This window comes from Lutra lutra, chromosome 18, assembly GCF_902655055.1.
Source record: "Lutra lutra chromosome 18, mLutLut1.2, whole genome shotgun sequence".
NCBI lineage: Eukaryota > Metazoa > Chordata > Mammalia > Carnivora > Mustelidae > Lutra > Lutra lutra.
In genome coordinates, this window is record NC_062295.1 from 24,616,015 (window position 1) to 24,637,544 (window position 21,530).

At 38.5% G+C, this 21,530-nt stretch overlaps 1 protein-coding gene across 2 annotated transcripts in view; it reads right to left on the reverse strand.

The window, feature by feature from the left end:
• Positions 1-21,530, reverse strand: part of SEPTIN14 (septin 14) — a 144,746-nt gene that overhangs the window by 78,690 nt on the left and 44,526 nt on the right. The window contains exons 5-6 of one of the 2 annotated variants that reach the window (XM_047714576.1): positions 12,477-12,663; positions 8,964-9,107 (exon numbers count right to left, since the gene is read on the reverse strand). In XM_047714576.1, the coding sequence (XP_047570532.1) occupies positions 8,964-9,107; positions 12,477-12,663 (331 nt within the window). Of the gene's footprint in view, positions 1-8,945; positions 9,108-12,476; positions 12,664-21,530 lie in introns of both variants that reach the window. The other variant, XM_047714575.1, reaches the window with a different exon arrangement.

The window sequence follows — 21,530 nt, forward strand, 5'->3', positions numbered from 1 at the left end:
TAGATGTTAAGCCAAAGACTATAATAAGAGATGAGGAAGGACACTATATCATACTCAAAGGAACTGTCCAACAAGAAGATCTAACAATTTTAAATATCTATGCCCCTAACGTGGGAGCAGCCAACTATATAAACCAATTAATAACAAAATCAAAGAAACACATCGACAATAATACAATAATAGTAGGGGATTTTAACACTCCCCTCACTGAAATGGACAGATCATCCAAGCAAAAGATCAACAAGGAAATAAAGGCCTTAAATGACACACTGGACCAGATGGACATCACAGATATATTCAGAACATTTCATCCCAAAGCAACAGAATACACATTCTTCTCTAGTGCACATGGAACGTTCTCCAGAATAGATCACATTCTTGGTCCTAAATCAAGTCTCAACCGGTATCAAAAGATTGGGATCATTCCCTGCATATTTTCAGACCACAATGCTCTAAAGCTAGAACTCAATAACAAGAGGAAATTTGGAAAGAACCCAAATACATGGAGACTAAACAGCATCCTTTTAAAGAATGAATGGGTCAACCAGGAAATCAAAGAAGAATTGAAAAAATTTATGGAAACAAATGATAATGAAAACACAACAGTTCAGAATCTGTGGGACACAACAAAGGCAGTCCTGAGAGGAAAATATATAGTGGTACAAGCCTTTCTCAAGAAACAAGAAAGGTCTCAGGGACACAACCTAACCCTACACCTAAAGGAGCTGGAGAAAGAACAAGAAAGAAACCCTAAACCCAGCAGGAGAAGAGAAATCATAAAGATCAGAGCAGAAATCAATGAAATAGAAACCAAAAAAACAATAGAACAAATCAACGAAACTAGGAGCTGGTTCTTTGAAAGAATTAATAAGATTGATAAACCCCTGGCCAGACTTATCAAAAAGAAAAGAGAGAGGACCCAAATAAATAAAATCATGAATGAAAGAGGAGAGATCACAACGAACACCAAAGAAATACAGACAATTATAAGAACATACTATGAGCAACTCTACGCCAACAAATTTGACAATCTGGAAGAAATGGATGCATTCCTAGAGACATATAAACTACCACAACTGAACCAGGAAGAAATAGAAAGCCTGAACAGACCCATAACCAGTAAGGAGATTGAAACAGTCATCAAAAATCTCCAAACAAACAAAAGCCCAGGGCCAGACGGCTTCCCGGGGGAATTCTACCAAACATTTAAAGAAGAACTAATTCCTATTCTCCTGAAACTGTTCCAAAAAATAGCAATAGAAGGAAAACTTCCAAACTCATTTTATGAGGCCAGCATCACCTTGATCCCAAAACCAGACAAGGATCCCATCAAAAAAGAGAACTACAGACCAATATCCTTGATGAACACAGATGCAAAAATTCTCGCCAAAATACTAGCCAATAGGATTCAACAGTACGTTAAAAGGATTATTCACCACAACCAAGTGGGATTTATTCCAGGGCTGCAAGGCTGGTTCAACATCCGCAAATCAATCAATGTGATACAACACATTAATAAAAGAAAGAACAAGAACCATATGATACTCTCCATTGATGCTGAAAAAGCATTTGACAAAGTACTGCATCCCTTCCTGATCAAAACTCTTCAAAGTGCAGGGATAGACGGCACATACCTCAATATTATCAAAGCCATCTATGAAAAACCCACCGCAAATATCATTCTCAATGGAGAAAAACTGAAAGCTTTTCCGCTAAGGTCAGGAACACGGCAGGGATGTCCGTTATCACCACTGCTATTCAACATAGTACTAGAAGTCCTAGCCTCAGCAATCAGACAACAAAAGGAAATTAAAGGCATCCAAATCGGCAAAGAAGAAGTCAAACTATCACTCTTCGCAGATGATATGATACTCTATGTGGAAAACCCAAAAGACTCCACTCCAAAACTGCTAGAACTTGTACAGGAATTCACTAAAGTGTCAGGATATAAAATCAATGCACAGAAATCAGTTGCATTTCTCTACACCAACAAGACAGAAGTAAGAGAAATTAAGGAGTCCATCCCATTTACAATTGCACCCAAAACTATAAGATACCTAGGAATCAACCTAACCAAAGAGACTAAGAATCTATACTCAGAAAACTATAAAGTACTCATGAAAGAAATTGAGGAAGACACAAAGAAATGGAAAAATGTTCCATGCTCCTGGATTGGAAGAATAAATATTGTGAAAATGTCTATGCTACCTAAAGCAATCTACACATTTAATGCAATTCCTATCAAAGTACCATCCATTTTTTTCAAAGAAATGGAACAAATAATCCTAAAATTTATATGGAACCAGAAAAGACCTCGAATAGCCAAAGGAATATTGAAAAAGAAAGCCAAAGTTGGTGGCATCACAATTCCGGACTTCAAGCTCTATTACAAAGCTGTCATCATCAAGACAGCATGGTACTGGCACAAAAACAGACACATAGATCAATGGAACAGAATAGAGAGCCCAGAAATGGACCCTCAACTCTATGGTCAACTCATCTTCGACAAAGCAGGAAAGAATGTCCAATGGAACAAAGACAGCCTCTTCAATAAATGGTGTTGGGAAAATTGGACAGCCACATGCAGAAAAATGACATTGGATCATTTCCTTACACCACACACGAAAATAGACTCAAAATGGATGAAGGATCTCAATGTGAGAAAGGAATCCATCAAAATCCTCGAGGAGAACACAGGCAGCAACCTCTTCGACGTCAGCCGCAGCAACATCTTCCTAGGAACATCACCAAAGGCAAGGGAAGCAAGGGCAAAAATGAACTATTGGGATTTTATCAAGATCAAAAGCTTTTGCACAGCAAAGGAAACAGTTAACAAAACCAAAAGACAACTGACAGAATGGGAGAAGATATTTGCAAATGACATATCAGATAAAGGGCTAGTGTCCAAAATCTATAAAGAACTTAGCAAACTCAACACCCAAAGAACAAATAATCCAATCAAGAAATGGGCAGAGGACATGAACAGACATTTCTGCAAAGAAGACATCCAGATGGCCAACAGACACATGAAAAAGTGCTCCATATCACTCGGCATCAGGGAAATACAAATCAAAACCACCATGAGATATCACCTCACACCAGTCAGAATGGCTAAAATTAACAAGTCAAGAAATGACAGATGCTGGCGAGGATGCGAAGAAAGGGGAACCCTCCTACACTGTTGGTGGGAATGCAAGCTGGTGCAACCACTCTGGAAAACAGCATGGAGGTTCCTCAAAATGTTGAAAATAGAACTACCCTATGACCCAGCAATTGCACTGCTGGGTATTTACCCTAAAGATACAAACATAGTGATCCGAAGGGGCACATGCACCTGAATGTTTATAGCAGCAATGTCTACAATAGCCAAACTATGGAAAGAACCTAGATGTCCATCTACAGACGAATGGATAAAGAAGATGTGGTATATATACACAATGGAATACTATGCAGCCATCAAAAGAAATGAAATCTTGCCATTTGCGACGACGTGGATGGAACTAGAGGGTATCATGCTTAGCGAAATAAGTCAATCGGAGAAAGACAACTATCATATGATCTCCCTGATATGAGGGAGAGGAGATGCAACATGGGGGGTCGAGGGGGTAGGAGAAGACTAAATGAAACAAGATGGGATTGGGAGGGAGACAAACCATAAGTGACTCTTAATCTCACAAAACAAACTGAGGGTTGATGGGGGGAGGGGTTTGGGAGAGGGGGTGGGGTTATGGATATCGGGGACGGTATGTGCTATGGTGAGTGTTGTGAAGTGTGTAAACCTGGCGATTCGCAGACCTGTACCCCTGGGGATAAAAATATATGTTTATAAAGCTGTAAAAAAAAAAAAAAGAAAAAGAAAGAAAGGATGAATCCCCAAGTTTTGTAGCAACATGGACGGGACTGGAAGAGATTATGCTGAGTGAAATAAGTCAAGCAGAGAGAGTGTATTATCATATGGTTTCACTTATTTGTGGAGCATAACAAATAGCATGGAGGACAAGGGGAGATGGAGAGGAGAAGGGAGTTGAGGGAAATTGGAAGGGGAGGTGAACCATGAGAGACTATGGACTCTGAAAAACGATCTGAGAATTTTGAAGGGGTGAGGGGTGGGAGGTTGGGGGCACCAGGTGGTGGGTATTGTAGAGGGCACGGATTGCATGGAGCACTGGGTGTGGTGCAAAAATAATGAATACTGTTATGCTGAAAAAAATAAAAAAATTTAAAAAATAAATAAATAAATAAATAACCTTTTAAAAAAATAAAATAAAATAAAGTCTCTTTGGGGTGTGTGTGTGTGTGTGTGTGTGTGTGTGTGTGTGTGTGTGTGTTTGCTTGTTTGTTTTTTGCAAGCAAGATGGTGGAGAAGTCGGGGACTGTATTTCAACCAGTCCCTGAATTGAGCTGGATATCTACCAGACAATTCTGAACAACTCCTGAACATTCTTAGATGTAAGAATATATATATCCAGATTTATACCAACAGACTATCTCTGGCAGCTGGTTTCAAGGTATGAAGCAGGGAGATATTATTCTGTGTAAGCCATGTTATGGGGAAGGTGAAATAACACAGGAGCACAAGTGTCCCACACTGGGGCCCAGGCACAGGCTCACAGAGCAGTAGTGGCATGGAAAGGACTTAGGGCAGCCCCTCAGACTGAAACCTGGAGCTGTGGGGGCATGTGAATTAACTGGGGGAGGTTGGTGGTTTTAGAAGCATGAAGGACAAAGACATGTCTGGACATGGAAGCAAGGGCTGGGAGGGCTTCTGTGTGGCGTACAACCCAGGATGCTGAGGTTTTTAGCAGCACAGACAAAAACAAAGTCAGTATGGCCTGGAGGGCTCTCTGGAGAACAGACTACAATCTCTCTGTTCTGAGACAGAAGTTTGAATACAGTCAATTCTGTGTTGTATGTGCTTGGTAGAGACACGGAAAGCCACCAGGAAAAGCCACCAGAAAACAAAAGCCCCCCAAAACTTGTTTTTCCTGACCAACTCTCCCCCAACAAGGAACACGGGAACTCTGCCCAAACAGCACTGCCTGAGTAACATCACGGCAGACCCCTCCTCCAGATAACAAGCTGGAAGAACAAGAGGCCGACAACCCTAAGGTCTCTAAAAACAGGTGCATCTTGCTTGGGTTGTGATCAACAGTTTGGTCTCTATACATTCCCTCAACCACTCCTCACCAGAATGACTAGGAGGAGAAACCCCCAACACGGGAAAAATTCAGAGACTGACATCTGCCACAGAACTAAAGGATACGGCTATAAGCACAGTATCAGAAATAGAATTCAAGGTAACCAGAAGATGGCTACCCAGAAATAGAATTCGGGGTAACCAGAAGATGGGTGGAGAAAACAATTAGTGGCAACATAGATTCTCTAAGGGCAGAAGTGAGAGCTGATCTAGCAGAACCTTAAAATATTATTAATGAGATCCAATCTAATCTAGACACTCAAACAGCTAGAGCAAATGAGGTAGAAAAGGAATTAGTGATCTAAAAGACAAGCTGATAGAAAGGAGTAGGAGGAGGCCAGGAACAAGCAGCTTAGAAGCCATGAAAACAGAATTAGAGAAATAAATTATGCCATGAAACATTCCAATGTCAGAATTATTGGGATCCTCGAAGGGCTGGAGAGAGAGAGAGGACTAGGTGATACAGTTGAGCAAATCCTAGCTGAGAACTTCCCTAGTCTAGGGAATGAAACAAGCATTCACGTCTTAGAGGCAGAGAGAATATCAATCCCCAAGATCGAGGAGAGCAGACCAACCTCCAGGCATGTAATACTGAAACTCACGAATCTTAAAACCAGGAAAACCATCTTAAGGGTAGCTAGGGGGAAGAGATTGTTAGGCAGGGGGAGGAACATTGGAATAATGTCAGCCCTGTCCACAGAGACCTGGAAAGCCAGAAAGGCAAGACACAGTCAGGGTTCTAAATGAGAAGAACATGCAACCAAGAATACTTGATCTGGCAAGGCTGTCATTTAGAATGATGGAGAGATAAAGAGCTTCCAAGGCCGTCAAAAACTGAAAGAATATGTGGCCATTAATCTGGCCAGGCAAGAAATATTAAGGAGGGTTCTATAAAAGCAGAAAGACCCCAAGAGTGATACAGAACAGAGATATATGGAGACAATCTGTAGAAACAAGGACTTCACATAACATGATGACAATAAAATCATATCTTTCAATAATCACTCTCAATGTGAACAGCCTAAATGATCCCATGAAATGGCACAGGGTTGAAGATTGGATGAAAAGACATGACCCATCCATATGCTTTCTACAAAAGACACATTTTCAACCTAAAGATACATCCAGACCGAAAGTGAAGGGATGGAGAACCATCTTTCATGTCAACGGGCTGCAAAAGAAATCTGGGGTACTGATTCTCATATCAGACAAATAAGATTTTAAGCTAAAGACTGTAGACAGAGATATACAAGGACACAACATCATGCTTAAAGGATCTATCCAACAAGAGGATCTAACAGTTGTAAATATCTATGCTCCCAATATGGGAGCAGTCAACTACATAAGCCAACTGTTAACCAAAATAAAGAGGCATATTGATAAGAATACATTAATTGTAGAGGATCTTAACACACCATTCTCAGCAATAGACAAATCAACCAAGCAGAGAATCAAAAGAAACAAGAGCTTTGAATGACACATTGGACCAGATGGACCTCATAGATATATGCAGAACATTCCACCCTAAAACAACAGAATATTCATTCTTCTCTAGCTCACATGGAACTTTCTCCAGAATAGACCACCTACTGGGTCACAAATCAGGGCTAAACCAATACCAAAAGATAGAAATTATTCCCTACATATTCTTAGACCGCAATGCTTTGAAACTGGAACTTCAATCACAAGAAAAAGTTTGTAAGAAATTCAAACACTTGGAAGCTAAAAACTATTCTGCTCAAGAATGTTTGGATCACCCAGGAAACCAAAGAAGAACTTAAACAATTCCTGGAAACCAATGAGAATGAAAACCCTTCATTCCAAAACCTATGGAATAGGGCAAAGGCAGTCCTAAGGGGGAAATACATAGCCATCCAAGCTGAAAGAAAGAAAGAAAGAAAGAAAGAAAGAAAGAAAGAAAGAAAGAAAGAAAGAAAGAAAGACAAAAGAGAAAAAGAAAAATCCTGAATACACAAACTGTCTTTACACCTGAAAAAATGGGAGAATCAACAACAAATTAAACCAACCCATGCATAAGAAGGGAAATAATTAAGATTAGAGCAGAGATCAATCAGTTAGAAACATTCCATGCTCATGGACTGGAAGAAGAAATTGTTAAATGTCTATACTGCCCAGAGCAATCTAATTTCAATGCCATCCTGATCAAAATACCATTGGCATTTTTCAAAGTGCTGGAACAAACAATCCTAAAATTTGTATGGAACAGAAAGATTCTGAATCTCCAAAAAATGTTAAAATAGAAAAACAAGGATGGGGGCATCATGTTGCCTTATTTCAAGCTATATTACAAAGTTTACCACCAAGACATCATGGTATTGACACAAAAACAGACACATAGACCAATGGAAGAGTATAGAGTCCAGTTATGGACTCTCAACTCTATGGTCAACTAATACTCAACAAAGCAGGAAAAAATATGGAATGGAAAAAATATAGTTGCTTCAATAAATGATGCTGGGAAAATTGGAAAACTATGTACAGAAGAATGAAACTCAACCATTCTCTTACACCATACACAAAGATAAACTCAAAATGGATGAAAGACCTCAATGTGAGACAGGAATCCATCAAAATCCTACAGGAGAACATAGCCAGTAAGCTCATTGACATCAGTCTCAGCAACTTCTTTCAAGACACATCTCCAAAGGCAAGGGAAACAAAAGTGAAAATAAACTTTTGGGACTTCATCAAGATGAAAGGCTTCCACACAGCAAAAGAAACAGTCAGCAAAACAAAGAGGTAACCCCAGAATGGGAGAAGATATTTGCAGACAAAGGGCTGATTTCCAAGATCTATAAAAAATTTCTCAAACTAAACACACAAAACACAGATATGTCAAAAATGGGCAGAAGAAATGAACAGACACTTGTCTAATGAAGACATGCAAATGGCTAACAGACACATGAAAAAATGTTCATCATCATTAGCCATCAGGGAAATTCAAATCAAAACCACATTGAGATACCACTTTACATCAGTTAGAATGGCAAAAATTGGCAAGGCAAGAAACAACAAATGTTGGAGAGGATATGGAGAAAAGGGAACCATTTTATACTGTTGGTGAGAATGCAAGTTGGTGCAGCCACTTTGGAAAACAGTGTGGAGGTTCCTCAAAAAATTAAAAATAGAGCTACCCTATGACCCTGGAATTGCACTATTGGGTATTTACCCTGAAGATACAGATGTAGTGAAAAGAAGGGCCACATGCACCCCCGATGCTTATAGCAGCAATGTCCACAGTAGCCAAACTGTGGAAAGATCTGAGATGCCCTTCAACAGATAAATATAAGGAAGATGTGGTCCATATATATAGTGGACTATTACTCAGCCATCAGAAAAGACTTTTGCATCAACATGGACGGGACTGGAGGAGATTATGAGAAATAAGTCAAGCAGAGAAAGCCAAGGATCACATGGTTTCACTAACTTATGCAAAATAAGGAATAACATCGAGGACATTAAAAGAAGGAAAGGAAAAGCGAATTAGGGGAAATCGGAGGGGGAGATGAACCATGAGAGACTGTGGACTCCGACAAACAAACTGAGGGTTTTGGAGGGGGCAGAGAAGGGATGGGTGAACCTGGTGGTGTATTAAGGAAGGCAGGTATTACAAGGAGAACTGGGTTTTATATAAACAATGAATCTTGGAACACTACATCAAAACCTAATGATGTATGGATACAAACATAACACAATAAAAATTTAAAAAAATAAAATAAAATCTTACATTCATTGAGGAGTTCACCTGAGCAGTAGTTTCATCATCTTTTGGAAACTGATATATCTGGATGCCATTGCTAACCAATTCACTCATTATTTTACACTTGAATTTCTGTAAATCATTTTTAGAAATTGTATCTGCTTTGGCAATCAATGGTACAATGTTCACCTGTAAATAAAGAGCCAAACAAAATCTCACCATTGAGGATTTGTTGTTATTCCTGGAATTTTTATGTCAAAACCTCATAATCTCTCACAGTAAATTTTTACAACTAGATAATCACTGGCTACTACCATACCTTTGTCACAAAATGGCTGTCCAAAATCATTAGTATTTTGAATATTAATCTTTTATCAGAATTCAGGTTTAGAAGTTCCAAATTTATTTTCTCAAACTTTCTTAAACTTTCCACACATTTGGAGTTATTAAAATGTACATAGTAGAATAAGATAGTCAAATTAATTCATATTCAATTTGATTTCTTAAACTGAGTACTGAAAGTCAGGAGTAACTTTCATCAATACTGCACACTAAATTAATTTTGTCTTTCATTTTCATCACCTTCTCCATAAATCCATGTCTTTGTAGATATATTTGTTTTTGGTTTTCAAAGGCCACCTAAAAATAGTATACTTTTTTTGTTACTATACCTTGAAGACTGAATGTGTGTGTGTGTGTGTGTGTGTGTGTGTGTGTGTGTGTGTGTGTAATATATTGCTCACAAATATCATTTGATATTTGTAAAAAGGTATTATTTCTATATTGCACATTTGAGGTTGAAATTTTATTCATAAACTTTTCTTTGTAGTTCTGCAATATGATCACTCCTGTCTCCATGCAGTTACATTTTAATAATTAAACTTTGTAGAAATTTAAAATATGCAAAACTAGAAAATATCTGTTTTTACTGTGAAAGTATCTTATCAAATCATAGATATACAATGTCAAGTTCTGTGATATTGTAAGTGTGCATAAAAGTCAGTTCTAGGTATATTGTTTTTGTTTTAGATTCTTCAAAGTGCATTTTTAAAAAATCCTTGTACAAATCTAGGGCCTCAATATAACACTGATGTTCAAATTTTAGAATCTTCCACAGTAAAAAGCAGACAACTACTAAGATGGGTTCAAGTTTAACATAAATATCTTGGGTCATATTGCTGAGAAAGTTATCTTCTAATGATAGCAAAACCTTAACACATAACAAGTAGAAATTTCCATGTTAATAATCCCTTAAGTGTTCATATTTGAGGGATGAAAGTCACTTATTGCAGAAGAGAACTGAGCAACCTAGAAGAGAAGATGGCAGACACACACACACACCATTGCTCACCCTTTTATGTAATGTTCCTGTAAAAAAAAAGAAAAGTAATTTTCTATATCTGGAAATTGTTTGATGATAACAGCTACCCATAAAATTAAAAATAAAACTATGGGGGCACCTGTGTGGCTCAGTGGGTTAAGCCGCTGCCTTTGGCTCAGGTCATGATCTCAGGGTCCTGGGATTGAGTCCTGCATCAGGCTCTCTGCTCAGCTGGGAGCTTGCTTCTCTCTCTCTCTCTCTCTCTCTCTGCCTGCCTCTCCATCTACTTATGATCTCTCTCTGTCAAATAAATAAATAAAATCTTTTTTAAAAATAAATAAATAAAACTATGTGTCCCTAGTGATTGAATACCCTAGTGATCAAGAAATTGAGCCATTTCTTGATTTTACCTAGAAATCTAACTTCTTTCAACAACATGGTGACATATAAGATTAGGTACAGGATAGGTGAGCCTGTTGGTGGGTATTAGGAGGGTACATATTGCATGGAGCACTGGGTGTGGTGTATAAACAATGAATCTTGAAACATTGGAAAAAATAAAGTTAAATTAAGATGTTAAAAAAAAATCAGGTACAAAATTTCTTTCCAGTTTGAACAATACACAGCACAAGTCAGGCCTTCTTTGATAAAAATTTTACTTTTTCTCTCCTCAACTTAATAAAATGTAGAAAAAAAACTCATGATATAAAAGTTTCTTTCACATGTATATTTATCCTCTACTGGAAAAAATATATACATACATATTACATCCTGAATCCTCTGTGATAGGACCACTAACCAGTATCATGAAAACTTCATGACTCACACAATCAGGAGTAACAGGTAAATGTTAATGGGATAGTTTTATAGTACTGTAGAATGAAATCAATTTCAAAAATACAGAAAAACTGCCACAACCTCTATGAGTTTAATCATAAAAAAACCTGTAAATTTTTATTTAAAAAATTTTTAAACTTTATCTTATTTTCCTAATACACACCTAATTAATTAAATGTTTAATTAAATGTTTAATTTAAACTAATTTAAATTAATCAAATGTTTCTGGAAAGCTAAGGTTGAAATTTATCAAATGCTAGTATGTGTTCAATGTATCATCCCTCCCCAGTGCATATGTTGAGGCCCTAACCCCAAGTATCTCAGAAAAGACTCTTTAAAGAGGTGATCAAGTGAAAATAAGGTCATTAGAATAGGCCCTAATCCAACGTGACTGGTGTGTTTATAAGAATAGGAAACATAGGGTGCCTGGGTGGCTCAGTAGGTTAAGCCTCTGCCTTCAGCTCAGGTCATGATCTCAGGGTCCTGGGATCAAGTCCTGCATTGGGCTCTCTGCTCAGTGGGGAGCCTGCTTCCCCCCACCCCCGCCTGCCTCTCTGCCTACTTGTGATCGCTCTCTGTCAAATAAATAAATAAAATCTTTTTTAAAAAAATAGGAAACATGGACATAAAGAAACATCAGATATGTGTAGAGGAAAGACCATGTGGGGATGCAGTGAGAAGGCAACCATCTATCACTAAAAAAAAATAAATGAATAAAAATAAAGGTTTTAGAAGAAAAAGAAAACCTTGGTGACATCTTCATCTTGGACTTCTAATTCCCATAACTGTGTGAAAATTAATTTCTGTTATTTGAACTACTACGTTTGTGGTGTTTCCCTTGGAAACTCAGAGCAATGCTTTAATGATTAACAGAAAAAAAATATATTTGGGGAAGCCTGGATGGCTAAGCATGTCCCTTCAGCTCAAGTCATGATCCCAGGATCCTGAGATCAAGCCCCCCATCCGGATCCCTGCTCAGAGGAAAGCCTCCTTCTCCCTCTCCCTCTGCCTGCTGCTCCCCTTGCTCATACTCTCTCCGTCTCTCTGTCAAATCAATAAATAAAACCTCTTTTAAAAGAAAAAATATGGGGTGCCTGTGTGGCTCAGTGGGTTAAAGCCTCTGCCTTCAGCTCGGGTCATGATCTCGGGGTCCTTGGATCAAGACTTGCATTGGGCTCTTTGCTCCATGGGGAGCCTGCTTCCCCCCCCCACCTGCCTCTCTGCCTACTTGTGATCTCTGTCAAATAAATAAATAAAAATATTTTTTAAAAAAAGAAAAGAAAAATTATATTTTAATGTATTAAAATTAACAAGTTCTTATATGTAAATACCTTCAAGTTATATATTATCAAAAAAATAATTATCAAATCTTGGTAGGTTGATGGATTTATCTAACACACCTTACTGTCAATGTTCTTCATAGTTAATAGATCAAGGGACTTCAGGGAATGTCCTGTAGGTGAAATGAAGTAAAGACACACGTGTATACGGGAATCATGGTAATCAATGAAGGAACGTTTAATTTTCAATTCTTCTTGAAGATAGGCCTCAAATTGAGCATCTACATAGTCAACCACAGGTTGATAGCTGAAAAAAAGATCATTTCAACAGATTAAAATGACAGATTAATAACACCTATAGTCTGTCTTTTCACCATTTAATAAATTGTTAATATGGGGGAGCTTGGGATGATGGTGGAGTAGGACACTGGGCTCACCCCATCCCATGTTTACAAATAGAAATCATCCACATCCAAGTCAACAAATCAGAGAGAGATCCAAAGATTGGCAAAACAAATTCCACAACTAAATATAGAGAAGCTGCATCTGGGGCGCCTGAGTGGCTCAGTAGGTTAAACCTTAGGTTCAGGTCATGATCCCAGGGTTCTGGAATGGAGCCCCACAATGGGGTCCCTGCTTAGTAGGAAAACAGCTTATTCCTCTCTCTCTCCCTCTGTCCCTCCCTCTGCTTGTCCTCTCTCTCTTAGATGAATAAATAAAATCTTAAGAAGAAGAAGGAAGAGGAGGAGGAGGAGGGGGAAGAGGAGGAGGAGAGGAAGGAGGAGAAGAAGGAAAAGGAGAAGGAGAGGGAGAAGGAGAAGGGAAAGAATCTGCATCTGAAAGTTTAGGAAGGTCAGAAAGGTGGAGGAAAAATGCCCACAGAAAGGAAAGAGCTGCATGTGAAGAGAGGGGAGAGAAATAGGTCCTTGCACCAGGGAGCTCACACAAGGAAGACAAATTCCCATGTCTTTTGGTTTTAAAAACCAGAAGGGTGGGGGGAGGAATCAAGATGGCATATAAGTAGCAGGCTGAGATGACATCAGGTAGCAGGATTTCAGCTAGATATTTATCAAACCATTCCAAACACCTACAAATCCAACAGGAGATTGAAGAGAAGAGCAGCAATTCTAGAAACAGAAAATCAACCACTTTCTGAAAGGTAGGACCTGTCGAGAAGTGAATCCAAAGTGACAAGAAGATAGACCGCAGGGGAAGGGGCCGGCTTCTGGCAAGTGGCAGAGTAACAGAGCACAAAATCAGAACTTTTAGAAGTCTGCTCCACTGAGGAACATCATTCCAGAGGCTAAGCGGGGGTGGAGCCCTTGTGGGGACAGCGTGCTCTCAGGTCCCACGGGTTCACAGAAGGATCAGGGGTGTCTGAGTGTAGCAGAGCTTGCAGGTATTAGAGGGGGGAAGCCAGATACAGAGATGGAGCAGAGGAGTGAGCTCTCAGCTTGGGGTTACCTTAAACTGTGATCCGTGGCACAGTTGGGCCACTGCTCTTTGAGCAGGGACCCCACAAGTGGCATATCCAGGGAAGAGCGATAGGGATCTGCTAGGTTTGGAGACCCCAAATGGGGCTGTGTGCCAGAGACAGAAAAGCTCAGTCACAGGCTGGGTGAGCTCAGAGAACTGCTGGAGACCAGAGAGATGGAGTGATTGAGCGCTTTTCTCCAAGGGCACACTGAGGAGAGGGCCCTGAGCTCTCGGCTCCTCTGGGCTGGAGACTGGGCAGCCACCATCTTCATTCCCATCCTCCAGAGCTCTACAGAAAGTGTTCAGGGAACAAAAGCTCCCAAGAGCAAACCGGAGCAAGTTACTTAGCCCAGCCCCTGGCAAGGGCAAGCAATTCCGCCTGGGCAAAGACACTTAAGAATCACTATAACAGGACCCTCCCCGAGAAGATCAGCAAGAAATCCAGCCAAGACCAAGATCACTGATCAGGGAAAACAGCAGAATTCCAGAGGAGGGGAAAGCAAATCATGGAATTCATGGTTTTTCCCCATGATTCTTTAGTCTTGCAAAGTTAATTAAATTTTTTAAAAATTTTTTCTTATTGTAATTTTTTAACCTTTACCTTTCCCTCTTTTAACATTTTTAACTCATTTATCTTAACAATACCTTTCTTTTAAAAAATCATTTCGAACCTTTGTTATTATAGTCATATTTTATCCTTCATTGTATCTGACTCTATCTTTTGTATACACATAGGGTTTTTTCTTCTAAAAACTTTTGGGATACAACTTCTTCTAATAGATCAAAATATACCCTAAATCTAGCACAGGCTTTGTTCTGGTCTCCAGCCTGAGCAAATTCTCTCCACTTTCTTTTTCTTTCTTTTCCCAACCAACTTATCAACTCCTTTTTTAGAATTTTTTAAAATTTTCATCTTTACAGTCATATTTCATCACTTTGTTATGTTTACACTTATTTTTTATAAATATGTGTGTGTGTGTGTGTGTGTGTGTGTGTGTTTCTTTATTTAAAATTTTGGGAGGTAGTTTCTTCTAAGAGACCAAAATACTCCCAAAATCAAGTGGGCAGCTCTGTCCTACTCAGCAGTCTAATACATATTTTTTCTTTTCTCTTTTTCTTTTTCTTTTTTTGATTTTTAAACTTCTTTTTACCCCCTTTCTTCTCCCCACAATTTGGGGTCTCTTCTGATTTGGTTAACACATATTTTTCTGGGGTCTTTGCCACCGCTTTAGTATTTTATTCTCTCGTTCATACAGTCTTTTTTTTTTCTTTTAACTTCTTTTAGCAGAGTGTACATTTTTTTAATTTATTAATTTTTTTTATTTTTTTATAAACATATAATGTATTTTTATCCCCAGGGGTACAGGTCTGTGAATCACCAGGTTTACACACTTCACATCACTCCCCAATGTCCATAACCCCACCCCTCCTCCCGTCCCCACTTCCACCCACAACCCTCAGTTTGTTTTGTGAGATTAAGAGCCACTTATGGTTTGTCTCCCTCCTGATCCCATCTTGTTTCATTTATTCTTTTCCTACCCCTAAGCCCCCCATGTTGCATCTCCACTTCCTCATATCAGGGAGATCATATGATAGTTGTCTTTCTCTGATTGACTTATTTTGCTAAGCATAATACCCTCTAGTTCCATCCACATCGTCACAAATGGCAAGATTTCATTTCTTTTGATGGCTGCATAGTATTCCATTGTATATCTATACCACTTCTTCTTTTTCCATTCATCTGTTGATGGACATCTAGGTTCTTTCCATAGTTTGGTTATTGTGGACATTGCTGCTATAAACATTCGGGTGCATGTGCCCCTTTGGATCACTACGTTTGTATCTTTACAAACGTGGTTTGTAAAGTTTATTTAGAGTAAATACCCAGTAGTGGGATTGCTGGGTCATAGGGCAGCTCTATTTTCAACTTTTTGAAGAACCTCCATGCTGTTTTCCAACATAGTACTAGAAGTCCTAGCCTCAGCAATCAGACAACAAAAGGAAATTAAAGTCATCCAAATTGGCAAAGAAGAAGTCAAATTATCATTCTTTGCAGATGACATGATACTATATGTGGAAAACCCAAAAGACTACACTCCAAAACTGCTAGAACTTGTACAGGAATTCAGTAAAGTTGTCAGGATATAAAATCAATGCACAGAAATCAGTTGCATGTCTCTACACCAACCACAAGACAGAAGAAAAAGAAATTAAGGAGTCAATCCTATTTACAATTGCACCCAAAACCATAAGATACCTAGGAATAAACCTAACCAAAGAGGCAAAGAATCTATTCTCAGAAAACTATAAAGAACTCATGAAACAAATTGAGGAAAACACAAAGAAATGGAAAAATGTTCCATGCTCCTGGATTGGAAGAACAAATATTGTGAGAATGTCTATGCTACCTAAAGCAATCTACACATTTAATGCAATCCCTATCATATATTCTTATCTGGATAAAATGACAAGGCAGAAAAACTCACCACAAAAAAAAAAAAAAAAAAAAAAAAAAAAAAAGAACAGGAGACAGTACCAAAGAACTAGGGATCTAATCAATATGGACGCTGGTAATATGTCAGATCTAGAGATCAGAATGATGATTCCCAAGGTGCTAGCTGGGATCGAAAAAGGCATGGAGGATATTAGAGAAACCCTATCTGGAGAAATAAAAGCCATTTCTGGAGAAATAAAAGAATAAAATCTACCGAGCTGAAATCAAAAAAGTTATTAATGAGGTGCCATCAAAAATGGAGGCTCTTACTGCTAGGAAATGAGACAGAAGAGAGAATTAATGATATGGAAGACCAAAGATGGAGAATATAGAAGCTGAGCAAAAGAGAGACAAAAATCTACTGGACCGCGAGGGAAGAATTTGAGAGATAAGCGATACCATAAGATGAAACAATAATAGAATAACTGTGATTCCAGAAGAAGAAGAAAGAGAGAGGGGGCAGAGGTATATTGGAGTGAATTATTGTAGAGAATTATCCTAATATGGCAAATAGAACAGCATCAAAATCCAGGAGGCACAGAGAACGCCCTCAAAAATCAATAAGAATAGGTCCACACCCCGTCATCTAATAGTAAAACTTGCAAGTCTTAGTGACAAAGAGAAAGTCCTGAAAGTAGATCAGGGCAAGAAGTCTGGGAGAAATATTAGATTGGCAGCAGACTTATCCACAGAGACCTGGCAGACCAGAAAGAACTGGCATATTCAGAGCACTAAATGAGAAAAACATGCAGCCAGGAATACTATATCCAGCTAGGTTATCATTGAAACTAGAAGGAGAGATAAAAAGTTTCCAGGACAAACAAAAACTATAAGAGTTTGTAAACACCAAACCAGCCGTCCAGGAAATATTGAAAGGGGTCTTCTAAGCAAAGAGAGAGTCTAAAAGTAGTAGATCTGGAAGGAACAGAGACAATATACAGTAATAGTCACCTTACAGGCAATACAATCACACTAAATTCATATCTTTTAATAGTTGCCCTGAATGTAAATGGGCTAAATGCCCCAATCAAAAGGCACAGGGAATCAGAATGGATAAAAAAAACCAAAACCCATCAATATTCTCTCTACAAGAAACTCATTCTATTTTTTTAAAGATTTTATTTATTTATTTGACAAAGCAAGAGATCACAAGTAGGCAAGAGGCAGGCAGAGAGAGAGGGGGAAGCAGGCTCCCTGCTGAGCAGAGAACCTGATGCGGGGCTCAATCCCAGGACCCTGGGACCATGACCTGAGCTGAAGGCAGAGGCCTTAACCCACTGAGCCACCCAGGCGCCCCAAGAAACTCATTTTAAACTCATTTATACACCTCCAGATTTAAAGTGAGGGGGTGGAAAACAATGTAACATGCTAATGGACATCAAAAGAAAGCTGGGGTGGCAATCCTTATATCAGATCAATTAGATTTTAAGCCAAAGATTATAATAAGAGATGAGGAAGGACACTATATCATACTTAAGGGGTCTGTCCAACAAAAAGATCTAACAATTTTAAATATCTATGCCCCTAACATGGGAGCAGCCAACTGTATAAGCCAATTAATAAAATCAAAGAAACACATCGACAATAATACAATTATGGTAGGGGATTTTAACACACCCCTCACTGAAATGGACAGATCACCCAAGCAAAAGATCAACTAGGACATAAAGACCTTAAATGACACATGGGACCAGATGGACATCACAGATACATTCAGAACATTCCATCCCAAGGCAACAGAATACACATTCTTCTCTAGTGCACGTGGAACATTCTCCAGAATAGATCATATCCTGGGTCACAAACTGGGTCTCAACCGGGACCAAAAGATAGGGATCATTCCCTGCATATTTCAGACCACAATGTTGTGAAGCTAGAACTCAATCACAAGAGGAAATTTGGAAAGAACGCAAATACATGGAGGCTAAAGAGCATCCTATTAAAGAATGAATGGCTCCACCAGGAAATTAAAGAAGAATTTAAAAAATTCATGGAAACAAATGATAATGAAAACACAACTTTCAAAATCTATGGGACACAGGAAAGGCAGTCCTGAGAGGAAAATATATAGCAATACAAGCCTTTCTCAAGAAACAAGAAAGGTCTGAAATACACAACCTAACCCTACACCTAAAGGAGTGGAGAAAGAACAACAAATAAAGCCCAAACCCAGCAGGAGAAGAGAACTAATAAATACCAGAGCAGAAATCAATGAAATAGAATCCAAAAAAACAATAGAACAAATCAATGAAACTAGAAGCTCATTCTTTGAAAGAATTACTAAGATTGATAAACCCCTGGCCAGACTTATCAAAAGGAAAAGAGAAAGGATCCAAATAAATAAAATCATGAATGAAAGAGGAGAGATCACAATCAATACCAAAGAAATACAAACAATTATAAGAACATATTTTGAGCAACTATACGCCAACAAATTTGACAATCTGGAAGAAATGGATGCATTCCTAGGGATATATTAACTACCACAACTGAACCAGAAAGAAATAGAAAACCTGAACATACCCATAACCAGTAAGGAGATTGAAGCAGTCATCAAAAATCTCCCAACAAACAACATCCCAGGGCCAGGCAGCTTCCCAGGGGAATTCTACCAAGCATTTAAAGAAGAATTAATTCCTATTCTCCTGAAACTGTTCCAAAAAATAGAAATGGAAGGAAAACTGTCAACTCGTTTTATGAGGCCACCATTACCTTGATCCCAAAACCAAAGAAACCATCAAGAAAGAGAATTACAGACCAATATCCTTGATGAACAGAGATGAGAAAATTCTAGCCAATACAACCCAACAGTACATTAAAAGGATTATTCACCATGACCAAGTGGGATTTATTACTGGGCTGCAAGGTTGGTTCAACATTGGCAAATCAATCAATATGATAAAATACATTAATAAAAGAAAAAACAAGAACCATATGATACACTCAATAGATGCTGAAAAAGCATTTGATAAAGTACAACATCCTTTCTTGATCAAAACTCTTCAAAGTGTAGGGATAGAGGGCACAAACCTCAATATCATCAAAGCCATCTATGAAAAACCCACTGTGAATATCATTCTCAATGGAGAAAAACTGAGAGCTTTTCTGCTAAGGTCAGAAACATAGCAGGGATGTCCATTATCATCACTGTTATTCAACATAGTACTAAAAGACCTAGCCTCAGTCATCAAACAAGAAGAAATTAAAGGCACCCGAATCAGCAAAAAAGAAGTCAAACTATCATGCTTTGCAGATGATATGATACTTTATGTGGAAAACCCAAAAGACTCCACTCCAAATCTGCTAGAACTGGTACAGGAACTCAGTAAAGTGTCAGGATATAAAATCAATGGACAGAAATCTGTTGCATTTCTATACACCAACAAGACAGAAGAATGAGAAATTAGGGAGTCAGTTCCATTTACAATTGCACCCAAAGCCATAAGATACCTAGGAATAAACCTAACCAAAGAGGCAAAGAATCTACTCAGAAAACTATAAAGTACTCATGAAAGAAATTGAGGAAGACACAAAGAAATGGAAAAACATTCCATGCTCATGGATTGGAAGAACAAAAAAATGCGAAAATGTCTATGCTACCTTAAGCAATCTACACATTTAATGCAATCCCTATCAAAATACCATCCTTTTTTTTTTTCAAAGAAATGGAATAAATAATCCTAAAATTTATATGGAACCAGAAAAGACCCCGAATAGCCAGAAGAATGTTGAAAAAGAAAGCCACAGTTGGTGGCATCACAATTCCAGATTTCAAGCTCTATTACAATACTGTCGTCATCAAGACAGCATGGTATTGGCACAAAAATAGACACATAGATAAGTGGAACAGAATAGAAATCCCAGAAATAGACCCTCAACTCTATGGTTAACTAATCTTCAACAAAGCAGGAAAGAATGTCCAATGGAAAAGACAGTCTCTTCAACAAATGGTGTTGGGAAAATTGGACAGCCATATGCAGAAAAATGAAACTGGACCATTTCCGTACACCACACACAAAAATAAACTCAAAATGGATGAAAGACCTCAATGTGAGAAAGGAATCCATCAAAATCCTTGAGGAAAACACAGGCAGCAACCTCTTTGACTTCAGTCATTGCAACTTCTTCCTAGAAGCATCGCCAAAGGCAAGGGAAGCAAGAGAAAAATGAACTATTGGGACTTCACCAAGATCAAAAGCTTTTGCACAGTAAAGGAAACAGTCAACAAAACCAAAAGACAACTGACAGAATGGGAGAAGATATTTGCAAATGACATATCAGATAAAGGGCTAGTATCCAAAATCGATAAAGAACTTATCAAATTCAACACCCAAAGAACAAATAATCCAATCAAGAAATGGGCAGAGGACATGAACAGACATTTCTACAAAGAAGACATCCAGTAGCCAACAGATACATGAAAAAGTGCTCCACATCACTCAGCATCAGTGAAATACAAATCAAAACCACAATGAGATACCATCTCACACCAGTCAGAATGGCTAAAATTAACAAGTCAGGAAACTACAGATGCTGGCAAGGTTGCAGAGAAAGGGGAACCCTCCTAAACTGTTGGTGGGAATGCAAGATAGTACAGCCACTCTGAAAAATAGCATGGAGGTTCCTCAAAAATTGGAAATTAGAGCTACCCTATGACTGAGCAATCGCACTACTGGGTATTTACCCTAAAGATAAAAATGTAGTGATCTGAAGGGGCACATTCACCTGAATGTTTGTAGCAGCAATGTCCACAATAGCCAAACTATGGAAAGAACCTAGATGTCCATCAACAAATAAACAGATAAAGAAGATATAATGTATATATACACAATGGAATACTATGCAGCCATCAAAAGAAATGAAATCTTGCCATTTGCGATGACATGGATGGAACTAGAGGGTGTTATGCTGAATGAAATAAGTCAATCAGAGAAAGACAATTATCATATCATCTCCCTGATATGAGGAAGTTGAGAGGCAAGGTGGGGATGGGGGGTAGGAAGGAAAAAATGAAACAAGATGGGATAGGGAAGGAGAAAAACCATAAGAGATTCTTAATCTTACAAAACAAACAGGGTTGCTGGGGGAGGAGGGTAGGGAGAGGGTGGTTAGGTTATGGACAATGGGGAAGCTATGTTCTATGGTGAGTGCTGTGAAGTGTGTATACCTGGTGATTCACAGACCTGTACCCCTGGGGCTAATGA